The sequence below is a fragment of the Momordica charantia genome (genome assembly GCF_013281855.1).
Source record: "Momordica charantia cultivar OHB3-1 chromosome 6 unlocalized genomic scaffold, Mcharantia_2.0 BLBB01000006.1, whole genome shotgun sequence".
Classification (NCBI taxonomy): Eukaryota; Viridiplantae; Streptophyta; class Magnoliopsida; order Cucurbitales; family Cucurbitaceae; genus Momordica; species Momordica charantia.
Window position 1 is genome coordinate 26,745,902 of NW_028275164.1, and position 23,404 is coordinate 26,769,305.

At 28.5% G+C, this 23,404-nt stretch overlaps 1 protein-coding gene across 1 annotated transcript; it reads right to left on the bottom strand.

Moving 5' to 3' along the window:
• Nucleotides 1-15,216: 15,216 nt before the first annotated feature.
• LOC111025893 (uncharacterized) lies at nucleotides 15,217-20,477 on the bottom strand. The gene is made up of 11 exons (XM_022303801.2): nucleotides 20,207-20,477; nucleotides 19,567-19,651; nucleotides 19,313-19,364; nucleotides 17,492-17,566; nucleotides 17,274-17,324; nucleotides 17,114-17,176; nucleotides 16,952-17,017; nucleotides 16,717-16,755; nucleotides 16,517-16,639; nucleotides 16,174-16,266; nucleotides 15,217-15,570 (listed from the first exon to the last, which is right to left on the bottom strand). The coding sequence occupies exons 1-11, from the start codon at nucleotides 20,304-20,306 to the stop codon at nucleotides 15,355-15,357; spliced, it is 963 nt and encodes a 320-aa protein (XP_022159493.2). The 5' UTR covers nucleotides 20,307-20,477; the 3' UTR covers nucleotides 15,217-15,354.
• Between the last annotated feature and the right edge of the window lie 2,927 nt (nucleotides 20,478-23,404).

A 23,404-nucleotide genomic window follows, 5' to 3' on the forward strand; every position in this document is an offset into this window, starting at 1 on the left:
ATAAGCAACAGTGTTAAAAATTACACACAACACACCACGTGAATTTAGTTCAATGAAGTAATTGGTATTTATCTCTGATCAAAAGGTCATGAGTTCGAATGTCCACTCCCATTTGTTACATTAAAAAAAAAATTACACAAATCACACTCACGAATTATTGTCAAGGTTCCAATTGCATCTAAATTACACAGATTTTTATTATGCCCCATGTCAGATCAATTCATAAATGTTTTCCTCTCATCTCTATCAAAGAGAGAACTCTTTCTTCTACGTAGGAAAAACTCGTAGAAAAATCAAGATCTATCTAGATTTAAAATATCTAATTCCATCCCTTCGAATTTTAACTATGACTTTAAGGTAGACTTGTATTTCTATGAGTTTAATTCTCTTGGATTCGAATTGAGAAATCAATCCTTAGGTTTTAAGTTTATAAGTTTAAAATTTTTCCAACACAGTTAAAAGCACTGGGTAGGAAGAGAGTGAAAGGTAAAATTTGGTAATGCAAAGAGAGTGGAGATCAGTTGACATCATTATAATTTATAATTTGGTTCTTTACAATTTAGTCCTCTGACGACTTTGGTTCATATATTTTTATTTCACTAATTATTTTGTCTATTCTTAGAAATTATTCACAATTCTTCGTGAAAGTTGAGACATTAAACTATAAGATGTTGAAATAAAATGAACCAAAAATAAAATCATAATTCAAACTCTCATGGATGATAAGAGTAATTTTTATTTACTATATCTTTAAACATTCGTGGATAATATGTGAAGCAGACTTTTCATGTAAAAACACGATTTGAAATTTTGATGTAGCAAACAAAACCTAAAAGTTGCATATCATCTTGGTCTGCCTCATAAACAAACGTAAAAGTAATAGCCACCCTGTCATCACCTGAGGGAAAGGCGCTCTGACAAGCGCTTGAAGTCTTGAGGTACCATCTATGTTCGAGTGCTGCACTAGTTATAATATGTTTCAATCGAGATAACAAATTTCTTAGGGATCCACTGGCATCATATATCTTAAATATTTTACCCACCATATCCATCCCTACTTAATTAAAAGGGAGAGATGAGAAATACAAAAAGAGTGACCCAAGCGTAGTAGTAGAGGTGTGGAGTCTATGGCATTATGGATTGGTCCTAGTTGTCTTTATGTTCCTATCCCTATTCTGCCATCCAACAAGACATGCATTCAGGGACATAATTACTAAAGTAAAATAGTCAATATCGAGAAATTAAGAGTGTAACATTTTCACTTATGTTTTTTTAGTGTTTGATCTTTTTAATTTTATAGAACCGCATTGTATAATTATTTCTTGTTTCTTATTTCTTTTTTTTTTTAAGAAATAAAACAATAGGTTAGATTATCCTTTCTTGTTTCTTGTTCTCTACAATTTTAATAAAAAAAAAGAGTAATTTTTTTATATGGAAATTAATTTTTAAAATTAAATATTCAAATTTTTATCTTACATTTGTTTTTAATATTTATTATGTACTTTATAAGTTAAGAATAATAAAATAATGTTTCTATTTATCTTTTTGAGGGGGAAAAAATGAAATGGGAACAAAAAGACAAGAAAAATGATATATATCTTTTTTAATTTCTAAAATTTCAACACAATTTTGGAAACGCTTTTTAAAGCTGAGAAATGAAAAAATAAGAACAATTACCAAACAGTTATTTTTCCTCACACGCGAGAAATAAGAAACTAAAAATGAGAAAGTTACTAAACAAACCTTAAATTAATTAAAATAATAAGAAACTAAAAATGAAAAAGTTACTAAACAAACCTTAAATTAATTAAAATAATAGATAAGAGAATAGAAATGAGAATGAATTTTTTAAGAACCTTATAACAGTTATTAGAGGACAATTAATAGTCAATATTACGATAGTCTTATTCAATAATTTTTTTCTCACCAAGGCTGTCTGCCCCTCATCTGACAGTAGTATATCAATTCTTTGGAAAAATGGTATTGGTGTTGTTCTTTGGAATGTTTTGGTGAAAAGAAACCGATCTTTTTTTGAACAAATCTGGCTTTTCTCCTCAACTTGGAGAGGCTATTAAAGTCTCAGCATCAACTTGGTCCTCAAAGTTCCATCTTTTTTGTAATTAATAATTTATCTACCATTTCGCTAAATTGAAGCGCACTTATAATATGATTTGAGAGCGGTTAAATTTAATTAATTCTGATGGGTTTTAAAAATTTTTTTATCTCATTCCTTATAATTTACCGACACGAGAATATTTTGGGCCGTCAAGACACTACTTCCGTCTTCCAAAATTAGAGGTTCAACTTTTGTACTCTCTATTGGACTTAAAAAAAGAATTAAATTCATAGCCAAATTTATTAAATTGAACTAATAAATGAGACCTTGATTATTGCCGTTTAATTAGGTTATGATTATCCGATTAATTAAACGTGACACTTTGAGGAAGTTTCTTAAATTAATAATTGAATTCTAATCTTTTTCAAGTCACCAGTAACCCGTTCATTTTTAACATTTACGTAAATAGAATATAATTTTTTTTAGTACATCACGTGATCAGGTGGAGAGCTAAAACGATAATAACTTAGCGGTAATTGACATATATCTCCAACCTAGAGGTTGTGAGTTCGATCCCCCATCCCTACATGTTGTATAAAAAAAAAAGTGAGGTGGAGAGATTTGAGATAAAGGTCTCCCTCCTCGTGCTATATCCTTCAAAACAAAAGATTTCAACTATTTTTTTTAAACTTGAGTAATAAAATAAGAATAAAATACTCGTATTCTTACGTATTAAATAATGATGTGATATATGTTGTGTGGTAGTTTAAATAAGTTGTTCTCATTATTATAAAATTTAATTTAAACTAGAGTTAGAGTAATAGACTAATTAATAGCAGACAACCACTATACCAACTTAAACCAATCATCAAGTATAACTAAAATCACATAACAACTCAAACCTTCAAAATCTCTTATACAAACATTGCCAATCACCAATGGTTATTTGTATAATTGTCATACTTACCGTTTACTATGAGAAATTACTTCATCCTTTCTTTTACCGAACACCTTACAAAATTGACATATATTGCCCCCATTGTCAAAAACATATATATTATATAATAAACATTATTTTATTTTTATTTTTATTTCTATTTTTCTTTTTTCGTACAACACATTATTTTATCAGTTTCTATATATAAACCACAATTTCTCAACCATGGTCTATTCTAGTCTATATTATATAGACCATATGGTTAACATTGATTGTAGTCTATATAGCCTATTGCTATATAGTTGAAGTAAGGTGTAGTATTTTCTGTATTATTTAAGATTTTAATATATTTTAATATTATTCCATACCTAGACTTTTTCATCTTTAATGGAAATTAGCCTATAAAATGAAAAGAAAATGTAACATTCTAAAAATTCAAAGACAAACCAGAGATTAACCAAATAAATTGTCAACTAAACATAGATTGAGTAGAGAAGACATCTATCGATATTTAAGGTTAATATTTTATTCCCCACCAATAGGGTTGAACTAAAAAATTATAAAATCAACTAGTTGAATGTAAAATCTACACGGACGAATTTTTACATTGCTTTTAATATAGAAAATTGATTGAGTTAGATTTAGTTTTAATTTTTACATTGCTTTTAATATAGAAAGTTGATTGAGTTAGATTTAGTTTTAATTTTTACATTGCTTTTATATAAGTTTGATAATTTTCTGTTCTAATTCGTTAACTTGGTAGTAGATTTATGTATTCGAAGAAGATATGGGAGAGGACGTTTTTATGGTAGCAACAGAAGTCCAAGCTCATTGAATTATTGATCTTGTAGCAGTTGAATAAAAAATAGCAGGAATTTGATGTAAAAATTCAAAATTTGATTTTCATAGATACAACAAAATTTTTTTTAACCAAATTTACACATAGAAACAATCAAGAAATATACTACTAAGTTAATGAATCAAAACAAACAACTATCAAAACTTATATAAAGCAATGTAAAAGTTTAGAGGAATATATGTTCTATTAAGTCAATGAATCAATAAAGGTGTAAAAAAAAGTAATGAATCAACAAAAACTATCGAACTTGAAACTTCTATATTAAAAGCAATATAGATTTATAAAAATATATTCTACTAATTAAGGAATTAAACTTCTATATTAAAAGCAATGTAAAATTACACAAATAAATGTGAAACTTCCATTCAATACGAATTTTACTTCAGCTTGAGTCATCATTAAACTGCCAAAAAAAAAGAAAAAAAAAAGTATAAATTCACTGTTACAAATCAATTTAAATACTTAAATAATTCATTAAATGTTGCGATAATTCATTTAAAGAGTGTGTATGATACTAGCCATAAATGAAATAACAACCATGAATCACTACGAGATAAAAAAAAACAAAAGATATGATAGCTAATACAAAATTCTATAATAGATTTTTTTATAGCATTTTTACGAAACTCCTAATATCCTATGATATTAAAAATTCAAAACTTCTTATAGCTTTTATCCACCACTGTAATGAATCTATTGTTAAGGATTTCACATTTAAAAAAAAATTACGAAGCTTTATAATACACATGGACAAACTTCTCTTAATGTTTATATAGCCATCAAATCATACCATCCTTAAAACTATAATAGCATTGTTTTGGCTCTATCATAAAACTAATAAACGGCATTATTATAAACTTTGTAGTGGCCTTTTGTTTACGCTATTAAATAGTCAATATAGCGTGCTATAATATAGCCTTTTATTTACGCTATTATATTTTATATATATTGCTTTTTATTTTAGGTTGTTATAAATTTCTATACTTTTTTTTCATTGTTATAATTATTCTGGTTGACTTTTCTTAAAGTGTTTAGCTTTTGATATGTAAAGATCAAATTTACCTCAAAATTTGTTTGATTTATAATCCATTACGACACAAAATAAAGTTTTAAAAAGTTTATGGGAGAAAAAAAGTTATATAAATTAACTTAGTTTCCAACAAGTGAATTCACCGATTACAAAATTCACCGAGTTTTGAAAAATAAAGCGAGTTGTCATCTTTGATATTATTTCATTCACCTACAAAAATATTTAATAAAAATGGAAAATAATTATGTGAATACCGATAGTGAAATAAACGATAATATGCCTTATTAAATGCACATAAGTAGACCTAGGAAATGTTCACAACAATACTCACCTTATTTCACATGGGCATGCAATTAATTATACTATCCATAGCTTCTTCAATATCCGTCATTTCTGAATTATGTCTCCACAAATAGGTATTATCTTTTCATTGATTTGTATAGTAGCTGTATCATTAAAGACCAACGTCTTTCAGAAACTATCTCAGCTCCCAAAGCCGTATCAATCTAATAACTTATTATTAATTATTAAATACAATCGTTTAGAACAAAACAAAACGTGAGATTAAAGAATTGGGGTAAGCAAATCAACACCATTAATTACTAATTTTATAACAATAATAATTTTACCGTCGATGGAGGAGTTAGCTAGGAGAAGTGGATTGATTATTTGTTAGGGCACTGACATTTGAAACTTCATCACTTGGTAAAAGCTATGAGAATTTGATGGGAAATTGACCATTTTGACCCAAAAAAGTTTTGGGTTTGCTCAATTAACCTAACATTTGAAATTTTGATTTCCTGACCCAAAATATTATTTTCAGAAAATTTCAGGAATGTACATTTATCATTATGCTCCTAATTTTAAATTGCAACTGCCTTTTCATTTTCTTTTATCTTCTCTTCTCTTGTTTTGTTTCTTTTCTTCTTTCAAAACCTCTTTCACTTTACTCTTGTTTCCAATTTTTGTAGTTTGCTTACGATTCTTGAGTTTTTATTTTCAATCTCACTCGTTTGCTGGTAATTTTGGTCATTTTCATTCACTATTTTATTCTTGTATCATTGGAAAAACATGAGAGATTGAGATAAATCTGCTTTAATTCTGTCAAATTTTTTATTTTTTTTTATTTGGATTCGTTGAAATCATAATTGACATAAATCACAGGCTTGAATCTGGGTGAAATGGATGGATTCATGTGAAATGACTAGGATTCATGCAATTGGCCGTCAATTTTTTTTTTCAATATGGATTCATTGAAATTAAATTGGCATAAATCCTGGGCTTGAATCTCAATGAAATTGCACAATATCGGTTGGGATTCAGGTAATCTTGGTATTAAATTTTATTATTATTTTTTAATTTGGCTTCGTTGAAATTAAATGGACATAAATCTCTGCTAGAATTCATGCAATCTCATACAAATAATTTTGTTTACAGATATAATGAATATATCTTTACGGATATAATAATAAAAAAATGCACATATATATATATATATATAGAATGCAAACGGCAAAAAATAGAAGCCGAATAAAATAGAAGCCAAAACTCTCATAACTTAGGACGCGTTTGATAACCATTTCGTTTTTTGTTTTTGGTTTTTAGTTTTTTAAAAATTGGTTGATAACCAATTCAATTTTCTACTTTTCGTTTTTCAAAAATCATTTTGAACTTTTATGTAAATTTTCAAAAAAAAAAAAATAGTTTTCAAAAACTGTTTTTCAAAATCTGATTTTTCTTACGATATTCAACTTTTTTATTCTTTCTCATACTTATCTCTAAACAATTTATTTCTCACTCTAAAATTTTTTTATTTCTCAATTTTTCTCTACAACTTTAGATTATTATTTATCTCTCTCCAAAATTTTTTTGTATTTTTTCCTAACAGACCAGTTTCATTTCTCTCTCTAAAAATTTAATATTTTTAGTAACTTTTTTCTCTCTAAAATTTCGTCTTTTATAACTTTTACGTCTCTTCGTAATCTATTTTTCCTCTAAAAATTATATCTTATTTTTTCATTCAATTTTCTCTCACTGAAACTTTTACTTATCTCTTATTTATTTATTTTATCTACAAATTATATTTTGAATCTTATCTTTAACATATATTTTCCTCTCGACCTTACATTTTTTCTCAAAAATTTTTTTGTTTTGTCTTTAACTTCTGTTTCACTATTTTTTTCTAAATCTTTTTATTTATCTCTCTAAAATTTATCTTCCAGAAATGTATTTACATCTCTCTAAATGTTTTCACGTCTCCACACTAGGGGATGACAAAAATTTCAGCAGGGTCGGTCCCAAAAATAGGAAATGCATGTCCCGACCCTATCCCCGTCCTCGATTCCAATTTTTAAATAATTAATATATATTTATTACACTTTTTTATACTTAAAATATAAAAATAATTAAAAACAACTATAAAATGATAATTTTTCTCGAGAACTCTATTAGACCGAAGAACGAGGTGGGAATGAGAACTAAAAATCACGAGAATGGGGGAAAGTATCCTCACTCGCACCCACACCATTGTCATCTCTACTCTACATAAAATTTTAAATTTTCTCTCTCTAATATGTATATTTTTAAATTTCTAACTTTTTAAAAACAAAAAGTTAAAAATTGTTACCAAACATGTTTTGGTTTTCTGTTTTTTAAAAACAAAAAACAAAAAATGGTTATCAAACATATATGGTTTTTGTTTTTTAAAAACAGAAAACTAAAAACCAAAAACTAAAAACAAGAAAAATCAAAAACAAAAATAGTTATCAACAGGCTCTTAACGTGAAAAATAAAGAAGCCGGCAAAAATAGAAGCCAAAACTCGTAAATTTTTCCCGAGAATTGGCCTCTGCCTTATTTCTCGGGCATGAATTCGAAAGCAGAGGCCAAAATGAGAGGCTTAAACTCGGGCAAGGCCTTTGTCTTAATTCCCGGGCATTATCTCGCTCGGGAATGTCCTCGAGAAAGTTTCCTGGGAAATTATCGAAGGGCCAAAATGAGAGGCCAATACTCGGGCGAGTTCGAAAACTCGCCCGAGTTAATTCGCCTAAAAACATCGATTCACAGGCGAGTTTCTATGACTTGGATTGTTTTTCGAGCAAGGTTAAAGTTTGCAATATATATTTATCGCAAAATACGTTTAACTGCAGAATAATGAACAATTATGGGATTTTGCATGAACTGACTAACCCGATTGACAGAGAGAGAAAGTAATGACAGGACGAGTAAACATCAAGTATTGTAATGAACCCACCAATTGACGATAGAGAGATGCATCAGTAAACATGGGAGTAGAAGCATGATGATCTATAGAAGTGGACATAGGAGTGGAGCATGATTTGGCCAAGCACAATATTCCAGAACGAACTAATAAATCTTGTAAGTACTTTTGCTTGGTTCACAAAAATACCAGTAGGCAAGGATTTAATTTCTAAACCCAGAAAGTACCTCAGAGCACTAAGATCAGATATTTGGAATTCAGTAGCTAGAGCTTTCTTGAGAAAAGTAATGTAGGAAGAATCGAGACCAATGATTATAATATTATCCATGTATAAGAGGAGAAAAGTTAGAGATCCATCAACAGACGGTACAAATAAAGAAGTATCAGCAAGAGAAGCCTCAAACCCAAGTGTGAACAGATAATTGGTGAAGCGTTCAAACCAAGCCCAAGGAGCCTGTTTTAGGCCATACAAACTTTTGTATAAGCAGCAAACGTAAGACATTCTTGACATCAAGCTGAGCAAGAGGAAGTATCGGAAAAAAAAATAAAAAGAATCCTAGTGATGTGTGTCAATGGGCTCTGATACCATAACACAACTAAACAGAGGGATGAAGATAGAACAATTTCTGTATTGAGATCATTTTGAAGTGAATACAGTGAGCCCTTTTCTAGAACCTAAGTATAACTAATTTACAAACAATACTGAATAAATTAGCTAATTTAGAGGAGAATCATAACTAAAGGAGGTTATAACAATCAACCTAATACTTACCACTGTGAAAAGTTTCACTTTTTTAAGCTCATCCAAACTCTTCAATCCAATCCAATCCTCTTTATAACAATCAACCTATCGTTCATAATATAACATATATGGATACATGATTTGAAATATATGTACGACATATTGACCTAGGTATGTATTGGAGCCACATGCTCGTTGAGACCGGTAACTAAAGAGCAAAATAATAACAATCGAAATAAAATAATTACTTGTAAAACACAACTATTAAAAATTGAACCTAAATAAAATAATCTTGAAACTTCAAACATCAAATTGAGATAGAAGATTTATAAATTATTTATTTTATCTTATTTTTATTTTTCATCCATTTCATAGAAACTTTGTGAAACATTTTCAAATATATCTAATGATAAATACTGCTACTCATAAGGGAGAATCAAGACAACAACTTTTTTTTGTTTCTTTCAAAAAATAAAATAAAAACAAGAAATAGGAAATTATAAAGTTGAAGTAAAATTATAATTTTTGTTTTGCAATTTAGTTTCTTACGAGTTCACATTCAGGCAAAGATGCGATACCAGCATGAGGAGTTGTTAGAGTAATCAAATTGTTAACCTGTTCCAATTTTTCCAAAAAACAAAAAACAAAAAATTAGAAATTATATAAAATAAAATCCCAAAAATATATAAAGTGAAAAAAAAATGGTGGACACTTACAGGAGGTGCTCCATCACAGAATTGTATTATACCTCTTGATATTAACCCACCCTATGCACAATATGTAACAACATACAAATAAATAGAACAAAACATTATAAATAAATAAATTAAATTAAGATTAATATCTAAATTTCGTGAAATTTTTAGAATCATGTACATATATAAAGGTAAAATGTAAAATTTTGTCCCAACTGTTTCCAAGTATATATATATATATATATATATATTTATAAAACATTTGATTATATAATATGTTATTACAAGATGGCTGTATTAATTTTTCAGGTTTTTTTAATATAATATTTATGATTTGTTTCTTATTTTGATTTTGTTAATTCAATTAATTTAAAAAATGAAATACTATAGAGATGCTATTAAAATTACCTGAGAGATACCAAAGAGATTGAAACCATTTCTCAAATGCTTTGCTGCCTTCACCTGTAATTAGTAGTAATGAATATCACAAATTAGTCTCCCCAGTGGTTCTAATATATATATTAAGAATGTTAAAAAAATTGTTATTTCTGTTCAATAATATCAAGCATCCGTTAAATTAAAAATCAAGCAATACAAATACTTGATGGAGAAAAATAGCACATTGTCACAAGCAATTTGTATCTGCATCAAACAACATTAGAAAATAAATTATTTACAATTTCACATCAATATAATATCTAAATTTCAAGAATATTTGCTCAAAATAAAAATAAAAAAAAGAAAATTGATTAATGTGTAAAACCTGTTGGTTAATGGGCATTGTCACAGAATCATCAGATCCATTCCCAATTTCTCTGTAAAGTAATGAAAGTAAAATGGAATAAGATCTTAAATATATATATATCTTTACGATATTATGAGAATAGTGAAAGAATATTTTCTTTACATTTTTGTCCTTCATATAATTTTAACTTTTCAGACCTAACCCTTATAGTTTATATTTTATTTACTTCATTGCAAAAGTCTATGAATATAAAAAGTATTTTAAATACATCACACGAGTGTGTCCATTCTTTTGAGTGCAATTACTCAAATCTGTCTTCCAATGCAATTATTTTTGTATATAATTCATTAGACTCCATAGATATATTAATTATGTCATTCAATTTGTTAATTAAAGCCTAACTAATTGGTTAAGGCATTATACATTTGTCTTAACAGTTAGTTGTTCGAGTCCACCCTTATTTTGTTGAACTGAGAAAAGAAAAGATATTGATAACTTTTATTAAAGTTGAAAATATTAACTTCTTGATACCTTTATAGTTTTATATTCTAAAAATAATATATTTATTCATGTTAATTACCTTACGTGGAATAAAAAGTTATTATAAAATTGTTGAGGAAATAAATATTTTTTGCAAAAGAAAATCATACGTGCATTCGCCTTCAACACCAATAACATTCTTCAAGTATGAAGCGAGATGGATTGATTTTTCACTTCAACATGAATTAGCAGTACCTACACAAATAAAATGGAATATATTTTATACCTATTTTATTTTAATGAAATATATCTTTTCTGATCTTTATTTTTTAAAGAAGCTAGTCAAGTTTTATGAAATGTTTTCAAAAAGTGGACAACTATTAATAAACAACTTTATTTTTCAAAAATATAAAATAAACATTAGGAGTATGTTTGAGAGAATCATGTTTAAATACATTTTCGGTGGTTGAGAATGAAAGAGAGCTAGATTTTGGATGTAGAAAACTTATACGGCTAAAAATATTTATAAAAATAATTTTATGCTTTCAAGTGTTTATTTTCACTCCATAAAAAAAAATCTATTTTCATGTCTTGTTAAATATATTATTCATAAGTATATAAATATTTTTAAAGTATAACATGATTTATTTTTTATTTTTTGACATCATATACTTGATTTGAGTGTGAGATAATAGTAGATTTATATTTAGAATAAATAAAATAAAATGAAATACAATTATCTTAACATATTATAGAAATTACATTCATATAGTTATCAATAATTAATATTTACTAACAAATAGCCAAAGCGAGCATTCAACAGTAATTGACAATATCTCCATCACATATTGTACTAAAAAAATATATATATACTAACAAATAACTCCAATTCTAAACCAACAAACTACACAAGACCCAAATAACTCAAAAAAAGTAATTGTTATTCACGAATTCTATATATTATTCTGAAAGGAAACAAATTTCAATTTTAAACAAACAAGCCATTAGCGAAAGTAGATTAAAGGAAACATGAAAATAATAATAATAGGGACCAATTTGCCAAACTTTCATTTTAAAATGGCATGTTGCTTTTCAAGATATAGCTTTTTGAACCATCCCAATTTCTCAACCAAACTTGTTATTTCCTTTCAAGGATAAGAAACAAAACATAGAAATCTAATACCATGGATGAACACGAAGGGTAAAGAACGGGAAATTAGGGCGAGAATGAGGATGAAAAAGAAGAGAACGAAAGAGCAAAAAGCCATTAGCTTTGATTTCGATTTATGAAATTTTTGTAGTGGTGTGAGTAGAAATGGGAAAATGAGATCGCTTTTTGCGTAGGAGAAGATGAGCAAGGTAGCTCCCTCTCCTTATTTTATATCGTTATCCACAACAAAAGATAATGTGTGTAATGAAATAAGAATAAAATACACTTGTCTTCTTACCTATTTACTAATAATGTGACATATCTCGTCGCTTAAATTAGTTCTTTTCATTATTATAAAATATAATTTAAACTAGAATCATAATAGACTAATGGCAGACAACCACCACCAACTTAAACCAATTATCAAACTTTAGCTCAAATTTTGGTATCTTTTCAAAAACAAATAATAATAAATACCTGGCTCAAATTTAAATTACATACCAACTCAAGCCTTCAATGAGTCTCTTATACAAACATTGTCAATCACCAATAGTTAATTATTTGTATTATTTTCGTCATCGTTACAATTGCCTACTAATGTGTGTTGTTGATCCTTTCCTTTACCGAACAACTTGTATAAATTGACTTATATTGCTCCACTATCAAAAACATATAATACTCCATAATATTATTATTATTATTATTATTATTATTATTATTATTATTATTATTTAGGACAGTACATTAATTTATTTATTCATATCCACAATTTTTCGACCATAGTCTATTCTAATGTAGTCTATACTATATAGAGACCATGTAGTTAACATTGATGCTAGCCTATAGCAATAGGTTACAGTCCACGTAAGGTGTAGTATTTTTTTTATATTATTTAAAATTTTAATATATTTTAATATTATTTCATACATAGACATTTTTTTTATGGAAATTAAGCTGCAAAATTAAAAAATATATATGTAATTTTCGAAGAAAATTAAAGACAAATGAGAAATTAACCGTAATAAATTGTCCATCAAACATAGCTCAAGTAGACAAAACATTTATTATCATTCTTAAAATAAATATTTGGTTCACTTATCACCATTGTTTGAACAGAAAAAACTAAAATCAAACTCAATTAAATTTCTATATTTAAAAGCAAATGTAAGAAGTTACACGTGTAGATTTTTACCTTAGCTTGTTTTTAATATAGAAATTTGATTGAGTTGATTTCAGTTTTAATTTTTATATTGCTCTATATAAGTTTTTATAGGGTTCTTTTTAGTAAACTGCCAAGTTAATGAATCGAAACAAAAGAGTATTAAACTTATATAAACCAATCGAAAATTCTAACTGATCACGATCTTTTTGGTAAAAAATAATTGTCTTAAACGAGTTTAGCTAAACTCATCTTGACATATAATTCTACTAAGTTAATGACGAATCAAAGCACAAGACTATCAAACTTATATAAAGCAATGGAAAATTTTACACAAATATATATTCTACTCTTTTTTTTTAATAGTGGAAATTCAAACTAACGACTTTTTTATCAAAAATAATTATCTTAACTAATTTAGCTAAGTTCATGTTGGCATCTAATTCTATTAAGTTAATGGGTTTGAAAAGAAAAGGTTAACTAATCAACAAAAGTATCAAACTTCTATATTAAAAGCAATGTAAATTTGTTAAAAAAATATATTCTCTACTAATTAAGGAATAAATCTTCTATATTAAAAGCAATGTAGAATTACACAAATAAATGTAAAACTTCCCTTCAATACGAATTCTGTTTCAGCTTGAGCCATCATTAAACTGCCAAAAAAGAAAGGAAAAAAAAAAGTATACATTCACTGTTACAAAATTAATTTAAGTAAATAATTCATTGCAGGAGTGTGTATGATGCTAACCATAAATGAAGAAACTTTCATGAATCACTACAATATAAAAAATAAAAAAACCATAATATATATCATAGCTAATCGAAAATCTTATAATAGATTTTTTATAGCATTTTTTCGAAACTCCGAATAGCCCATGTTATTATATTAAAAATTCAAGACTTCTTATAGGTTATCCACGGCTATAATAGATGTTATGGCTAAGGATCCACGTTGAAGGAGAAAAAAATCTTCCAAAAGTTTATAATAAACATGGATTACTCATTTCATTACTATTTAATTTTGAGATGGAACCTCATGAATATTGATATGGTATCAAAGTCCCAAAAAACTCAATCTCATTACCAATTAGTTAAATGACGTCATCGTAAACCTGTAGTGGCCTTTTGTTTACGCTGTTATATAGTCAATATAGCTTACCTATCATCATGCTATATAATAGCCTTTTTATTTACGTTATTATATATTTTGTGTGTGTGTGTATGTATAGTTTTTTATTTTACGTTGTTATAGATTTTTATATTTTTTCTCATTGTTATAATAATTATGGTTGATTTTTCTTAAAGCATTTAATTTTTGCTATATAAACTTTGCATAAGGATCAAATTTATTTCAAAACTTGTTTGTGTAGTTGAATAAACATACAAAAATACTATATAACACATTAAATTTTTTTCACATCTTTTTTTTTAATAGAGTTTTATAATTCAATACAACACAAAAATAAAGTATTCAATAATTTACGGGAGAAAGAAGATTATATAACTTCACTAAAGTAAGTTCCAACGCTCGCCAATAATTACAAAATTCACCGAGTTTTGAAAAATAAAGTGATATAGAGTTCAAAATGAGTTGTCATCTCTTAAAGTTTTTACACAATCTCCTGACCTTTTTTAACACCTCTCCTACCAAAACAAAAATAAGAAAGCAAAGTTCTCAACAAAATTCCAGTCCACTGAACCTACAAAATATGCTTACTAATATCACAAAATACAAAGGACTCCAAATATTCTTCTAAACTTTTAAACACACCTCCTCCCACCAAAAACAAAATGAAGAAAGGAAGTTTTTCAGTCAATTCTCAACTAAATTTCATCAAGCATCTATGATATATCTATACCCAGACCTCACGGCTCAACAAGTGGTATATCTCTACAATGGTTCGATATTGTCCGCTTTGAATATAGTCTTACGACTTTGCTTTTGGTTTCACCCAAAAGGTCTCACACCAATAGAGATAATTGTCTTATGTTATATATACCCATGATCATTCCCTCCCACTTTTAAAAACTATTTAATTTCTAATTTTTATTAATTTAATTTTTTTTATACTTTAATATAAAACTACAAGTTTCACGTGCAAGTGTTTGTTACTGGTAGTAAGTAAACGATCTTATTTTCTAAAAACAAAAAAGTTATGAATAGATTGAAGCTGTAATATTTGCAAAATCATAATCCATCTTGTTCGCAATGAGCATTAGAGAAACTTCACATACCATACCAGCTGCTCTATATTTTCTTCAAATACAGAAATTTTGGTTTAATTTGATTGGAGGAGGTTCGAGGTTCTCTGTTGAGTTTTTTGAGGTCTCCACCAAAGAACCTTCAATGGCTGGTGTTGCAAGTAAGGCACCACATACCTTCTGATATCACTTGTTGACATTCTAAGATGTTCTCCTTCAACTTTTATGAATTTTACTCTTCCAGATTCCGCTAAACTTCTCAATCCAATCCAATCCTCCATGTAAAGTTTTGTCTGTACAATTCAAATGCTCGTGATAGAAGACCAAAATAGAAAATACAGAGGACTAAAATGAATAAAAGTTCAAAATACCAGGTCTAAAATAGACGTTTTCAAAGTGTAAAGATCAAAATGAACCAAAGCACGAAAGACTAAGCATATTAAATATGGTCGGTAACTTCTTAGATTTTTCTGGGTTTGATCCTTAGTATTTTAAAATTGTTTATGTCACCCTCGCTATTTTAAAAATTTTCAATTAAGTCTTTCCATAAAAAAAATGTAAAATTTTGTTAATTAAAAATTGATACGTCATTAAAATATTATTTTGTAACATAGTTGGAAGAATATGAACCTCCTACTTGGAATAAATGAATTTTTTTTGATAAACAAATCAGATTTTGCTTTATAGACACAGATTAAGTTTGATGTTCAAATAGCATTGGAATGACGTGTACACATCCCGAAATAAATTAATAGCATCAATTTTTTTTAACAAATTTTAACAATAAATTTGTTTTTTACAATTGAAAAACAAAACAAAAAACAAAAAAAACAACAACAAATTAAACAACACAAACAACAAATTTGTTTTGTTTTTTTGTTTGAGAATATAAGTACCTGTTGGGGAGGTAGAACCACATCAAAATTCCCATCTGGGTAGAATCCAAACCATGATGTTTCCTTGGGAATCAAGATTGTATCATTCTCAAACTGTTCAAAAACACAAAGGAAAAAAAAAATAAAAAATCATAAACTTGATCATGGGTTACTAAGGAATGTTGTGAAAAGGTGAAAAAAATTCTACTACATGTTTGAATAACTGTTTTCCTAAATCATGAATCTATGAACAATTACTTAAAAGCATGATAATTTCTACTTTTATAAGTCACTTTAAACCCAAACAAAAATTATTTTTGAGAGCAACAATAAGTTTGCAAAAGTGTGTTGGAGATCGACCTACCATAATCAACACCAAGTTTTGCAAGCTACTAAAACGCTCTTTATAAGTGGAGTTTCTTTCTTTTGAAAGTTCATTATTGAGCTTTGGAAGGAATTTAGAATTCTTCAAATATCCAGGAATGTTCTGAAAAATAATCACAAGTTAAAAATTTCACAGGTACAATCTTTGAGCCATTAATGGAATTATTAGAAAATACTCACATTTGGCAATTTAAGATAGGTAGCAGGAGCAAGAAGATTCTGCATTATATATCAAAAAAGCCAAGTGAATCTGTTAGTGCTTTATCAGAAATTGATATGAACATAAATGAAATATTATTATATTTTTAAGTTTAAGGCTGTATTATTCAAGAAATTAAAACTTTGAAGTTTATGAAATTTTCCTGTTAATTTTTTTTTAGCTGAATCATGAAAGGAACTGAAAACAGAAGCTTACTTGGACAGCATCTGTATAAACCACAGACTTTATCATTTCATCTACTACTAGGCAGAAAAATGCAGACTGCAAGTTTTTTTTAAAAAAGTTAATGATAAATTTATATTAAAAAACCATAAATAAAAATTAAAATAGAAAGAAGCAAAATAATAATGCAATTACCCCACACTGTGGAATAGAAGCAACACCAGCATGAGGGCCTGCTATAGAAATGAAATTCTTGACCTGTTTCAATATTATAAAATAAAATAAAAATAATTTGAAATGAAATAAAAGATTTGAGTTGATTTTTCCAAAAAAATATTGGAATTTGGAAACTTACTGGAGGCCCTCCCTCACAAAATTCCACCACTCCTCTGCCCACTAAATTGCCCTGAGTTGGACACCAAAATAATTAAGAGTAATATCTTAAGAATTTCGAATAATATCAATACCGAATGTCGATGTCGATGATATTTCGAAATGAGTTGAGTTTGGCCAAAGTTCTTTTTAAATATTTTTTTTAATATGATGTCTAAAATATATATATGAAATTCTCACCTGTGACATAGCAACTATATTGTAACCCTTTCTCAACTGTTCCATTGTCTTCACCTTATCACAGATGATTTGTATCTGACAGCAAACAAACAAATCAAACACAAAACATGCTGGAATTGGACACTTTAATCTAAAAACTTCAAAATCACACTCTCTTTGGAGGTGTTTGGAACATTTGGAGATACCCTATTAAAGAGTGTTTAGGGCATAACCCAACCAAATTTGGGTAAATTCACGGACTTTAATGTTAGCCCGCTATTCAAATCTCTCACACTGTTTTTCTAAACTTGTACTTGTTAAACCTGCATTTCAGATATATCATCATTTTCCTAAATCTAGACTGCACTTACTGAACTCATCTTTAGAATGTCAAATAACCTATGCCCCAATAGTACGGCCTTTAAAGATCTTAGGACTAGTCTTGGGATAAGCAACGCTTCTTCGGGATTAGTGAGAGTGAGTCATGAGAGCACCATACAAGGAGTGACACCCTAATGCCCTCTGTTAAGGGGAAGCTACGAGAGCCACGTGGAACTGCGCCTCATGAGGACACGTCGGATCTCTCCCATTTTCAAAATAGGTGAGCAGACTGTACCGGTACAGCACCACTCAAAGGAGAATGTCGAGCGCATTGTAAAAACTGATGGGGAAAATACCTGTTACTATGCGAATAACAAAATAGCTAAAAGACCTAGTTCACCTCAAACCAGAGTCTAACTAAAGAACCATTTTCTGCCCTTCCACGGTTATTCAGCGAATCCCAAATCCAAACAACACGATAAGGGAATAGAGAAAGCATAGCAAGCAACACAATACTGGTTCACCCAACTATGGTTACGTCCAGTCTTCTACTACGTATGGGTTCTATTCTAATTAGGATAATACAATGGGCCTCACAAACACTCTACAAAGTTCTCTTTAAATGTCACAACAATGGTCACCTTGGTTTCTAAGCACTACACTAATAGGTACTTAAATATACAAGAATGAAAATGCCTCACAAAAACACGAGAATGGGTTGCTAACGACGTACCACAGCTTGAAACTTTGTTTACTACACTCTGCTGTCAAAAACGTCAGTGCCCTCTTTAAATTTATGCCACTTAATTTATAAACTGAGATAGCACCAGTTTTATCTTGTCCCGCGTTGTGATAGCATTGTGACGCTGATCATAGTGCCGCAGCATTGTCCTCTCTACCAAAATGACCCTGCAGCTCGCTTATTCGATCCTATTTCATTCTTGCCTTGTCCCAATCCGTTTTGACACTATTTCGACTCCATAATCCCAACACAGAAGCCCAACATGCCTAGAGGTACCAACAAACTCCCCCAGCGGGCATCTGGCACGGTGTTAGGGTCATATCCCAGACGCTGCTGCACCAATCTACAATGGCAAGACAAGGACACAAAATGTCGGGAGGAGTTCCCAAACCTCTGATTGGCTATCTATCTTCCATCTCTCTCACCTGCTCTCCTTATATAAACCGACTTTCTCTACCTAACTCCTTGTGAGAATTCGGCACACACTCACAAGCAGATTCCAACCCTCGAGATTACTATGTCTTTTTACTCTATTTTTCCCATACCCGTCTGCTCCCCAATTTGAGTTATTTCTAATTTAATATTCATTGGGGTGCATTCGACAAAGCACCATACCAGTACTAGATTTCTATGTGTAGGTAACCAACCACTTGGAGACAACAGCGTTCGGTGGCACTTACAATATGACACTTACGGCTAGGCTTGTCCAGTAATCCACATCAACACCCTCCATTATATCAATCTGGTAAAACAAAAGGAAGCTTAAGGTGATGTCTAACCTGATCCTCAAGGGGCATGAACCAAGAATCCATCTCCCCATTGCCAATTTCTCTGTAAGAGGGAACACCATTAAAAAATTTCAAGATAAAAGAAACAGAAGAGATCATGGAAGATTTAGTTTGGAGATGGACAAAAGGTTCAAGATTTTTAGTGGTGTTTTTTTTTTTTTTTTTACCATTATTTTAATGATGAAATTTTTTAAAAGAGAGAGGATACGAAAATAATTTCTACTGTGGGAAACATATTATATTACAGGCAATGGCCTTCAGCTCCAGAAGTGGCAGTCAAGTATTCAGTAAAATCTCTGACTCCTTCATTTGAGCACTGATCATTAAGACCTGCACAATACACACGACACAATTAACTAATTTTAGTATTCAAGTTTTGATTTCACCTAATTAAAATTTAAACTTAGAATAAGTAGTCAAATATTTAAATCAATACCCTCCTAAGCTTGAGAGAAACAAAATCAAATACCAACTGCAACTAAAAAAATTCACATCCACTTAAATAAAACTAATTACACATCTACACCTACCCATGAATTGGGGAAAAAATCAAGTAAAAATATGTATGATTTCACCACTTAAGTAACAAAGTCAAATAATGGGTAAAAACGATTAAATAAAAGGTGCTTAAAACTTAACTAGATTGACATAAGGGGGAAGAGAAAATTTTTCTAGAACTTTCTACTTTCTACTTGATCCCAAGCCAAGATTCCATTGAAAAAGAAACATAAATAACAGCATCTTAAAGGATATCTTCACAACAAATTTTCATATCAAATTGGAAATGAAAGAAAAATAATAATAATTAAATTAAAGTAGATGATGAGCTGCTTATCTAACAAGGAAGGAATCTGGCATTAAAGCATTAGAAGAAGTGGAAATTACCATGGAGAAGAATGAAGGGTATTGAGTGGGAAGTTGGGCAAGTAATAATTACAAAGACTAGAGCCAAAGAGAAGAAGATGGAGAAGGAACCAAAAGCCATTGCTTTTTCCTTTCTTTTTTTGGGTCTTTTTTGACAAACTTACAAATTTGAGAAGGGTGGAAACAAAAAAGATTGCCTTTTTGTATGCTCATAGCTACTTTTATCTTATTTAATTACAAACCCTTTTGGCCCTTTTCATTATTTGTATTGCCTATGCCCACCAATCTTTCTTCTTTTTTTTTTAAGTGTTTTGGAAAGTAAAGGTCTGTGTTTTACATTTTTTTCTTGGTCCCTCTTTTGGTTTATATAGGTCTTGTATTTTCTACTTTTGTCAATATTTTTTGTTAATATACTCTCAAAATATTTGTTTTGTTTCTTGAACCGTCAATTTTGTCTTTTTTAATTTTTTACTTTTAAAATTTAGTCTATATTAGAAAATGGACCATTTAATTTAGATGTTTTTTTTAATCTCATTTTTTTATGTCACAAATTTAAGTACAATATATTGCACCAAATGTATTTTTTTTAATATTTTCGTAATTTTGCGTATCCAGGGTCTTTGTTGAATGTAGCATTTGTCTTGTATTTTTTTTAATATTTTCGTAATTTTGGGTATCCAAGGTCTTTGTTGAATGTAGCATTTGTCTTGGAATTTTGGACCAAACGATCCAAGTTTGAAACAACATTTAAAAATACAAGTTTATTTTTTAAAAATTTCACTTCGTAGTACAAAATTAATATATATCATTAAAAAAATGACATAAAATTGTGATATTTTACAAATATAACATAAGTTAAACTTCTCTCGATGTGTTTTGCCTTGATGTTTGAATTGGAGTTTAATTTGAATTATATTATTTTTGTAACTTTGAAAATTGTGCTATACTTTATATTTGAAACTATGTATATCTTTCTAATATATCATTTGAAATATATATTTATTTTGTTATTTATGTAATTTTCTTAATTTATATTATGTATTTATATTATTTTACATAATTGTAATCTTTATTTTATGCTATTTATATAACTATCTCAATTTTTAATTGATTCGAGAAATGGACACGGGTTTTACTTTTTCTTTATTCTTTTTCCCTTTTTTCCTAAGTAGTGTGCACATGTGTTAAACGTGTCTACAATTGATTCACCAACTGAAAATAGGACTTTAAATTATATTATAATTAAATATTTGAGTTTCCCAATAAAAAATCGAATGGATCAGGATGGGTACTAAAATAATAATAATGACGATGATGATGGATATGATGGCATTTTTTAAAAATAAAATAAGGTTGTCCTTTTCATAATTTTTCTAATAAAACTTAATTTTAAGGCATGGCAATTTTTAATCGCTGAAGAGAATGCTCACACTAAATTAAGACCTCTTCCGAGAAATTCAGACTTCTTAGATTTATGAAAAAAAAAATAATTAATAAGAAGCATTAAGATTTTTTATTTTACCTCTCCACGGGTCATTAAGAGGCTGCAACAAACATTTAAAACAGATACAAGAAATTCAAAAAATAATTTTCTTATAAGAAATTAATTGACTATCCGTGTATATGAGTGTATTTTAATATTTAAAAAAATAGTTTGAGACAGATTAAAAAATCACTAGAAAACGTAAGTAGCAAACCAATGACAATCCATCTATATATCATTAATCAAATTATTTCAAAAAATAATACTAGAAACATAAATTATCGTCTCTCAAGAGACCTATGAAGTGGTATTCATAGGTCGTCAACCTACAAACATGACACTCGTTTAACAACACCATGTTTGATTTTTTAAAAATAGAGTAGAAAGTTGATTATTTCTAATTTTATACATATAATGAATTATGTTTTGTACCGGCAAAGAGAAACAGTGGACTTTAATTGCTACTACGCCAACAGACTCTTTCGTTAAATGATAGTTACTTTTAACTACTAAGACTTACTTTCTTTTCTTTTCTAAAACCTACATGACAGTCATGCAAGTTGGTCATTTAGTTGCATGCGTGTCTGGTCTCTCGACGACCACAATTTAAAATCTTTTTAAACATTAAAAGAGACGATCAAGTGTTGATGTGTTATATGGTTGTCGTTCCATCTATTTTCAAAGCATTATTCTTGAAAATAACATATATTTGGAATAAGTTTTAAAAATAGCATTATTAAAAAAAATTCATATATTTAGGGGTATAGGGGAGAATTTTTCTCTCGTTTGTTATTTATTTATTTATTTTTTGCAAAGGTAAATGTATTAAAACAAAAAAAATGGAGAATCTCACCGCCCGAGATCAAGGCACAACACCCTAATGGCAAACACGAGACAAGGAAAAAAAGAGAAAATCAAGGAAATAAGATAAACATAGGGTCAGAACTTAGACAACAACTTTCAGGCCACGTAGTACAACGATAATATAAACCTCAGCTTTCAAAGCACGCAAAATGACAGAAGGCGACCAACCCACCCCACCCGCATGAAATTGCTTTCCTTGGCAATTTACTATTTTGCCCCCTCTTTTTTTTTGAAATTTATAATTGCTTTCCTTGATAATTTACTATTTTAATTTCCTTAAATTAAATAAAAATGAAAATTGAAGATAAAAGTTATATTTCAACTTTAGATAAATATACTAAATAATCGTTAATGTATTAAGTAATTCTCTGTCTTTAATTTAATAAAATTTTCAATTTTACCGTAATGTATTTTAACTCCTTTTTAAGCTCTTGCTCTCATTTTTCGTTAAAAAAAAGAATTATTTATTTATTTATTTATTATTATTTTTTTTATGTATGGGTGTAGTATCAAGATTTTCTTCTTAATATTATTCTTTTTTAGGGGGAATTCGAGCTCACAACATTATGGTACATGTCAAGCTCAGTTATGCTCACTTGGCATATTATTATTCTCTTTATTGTTTACTAATTTTTTTTATTTTATAAATTATTTTTATTAAGTAATACTTTTTACCTCTCCTCTTCTATTTTTCTTATACATATATATTTCTATCAAAATTATGAAAAATTATTTAAAATTTTATTAAGATGTTATCTGACATAAAAATATCACCCTATCAATATTTCATATCATGTTGAATTATTTAACTAAAGACTATATTTGATTGGTTAATAAAACATAATTAAGCAACATTGAACATTAATTTACTA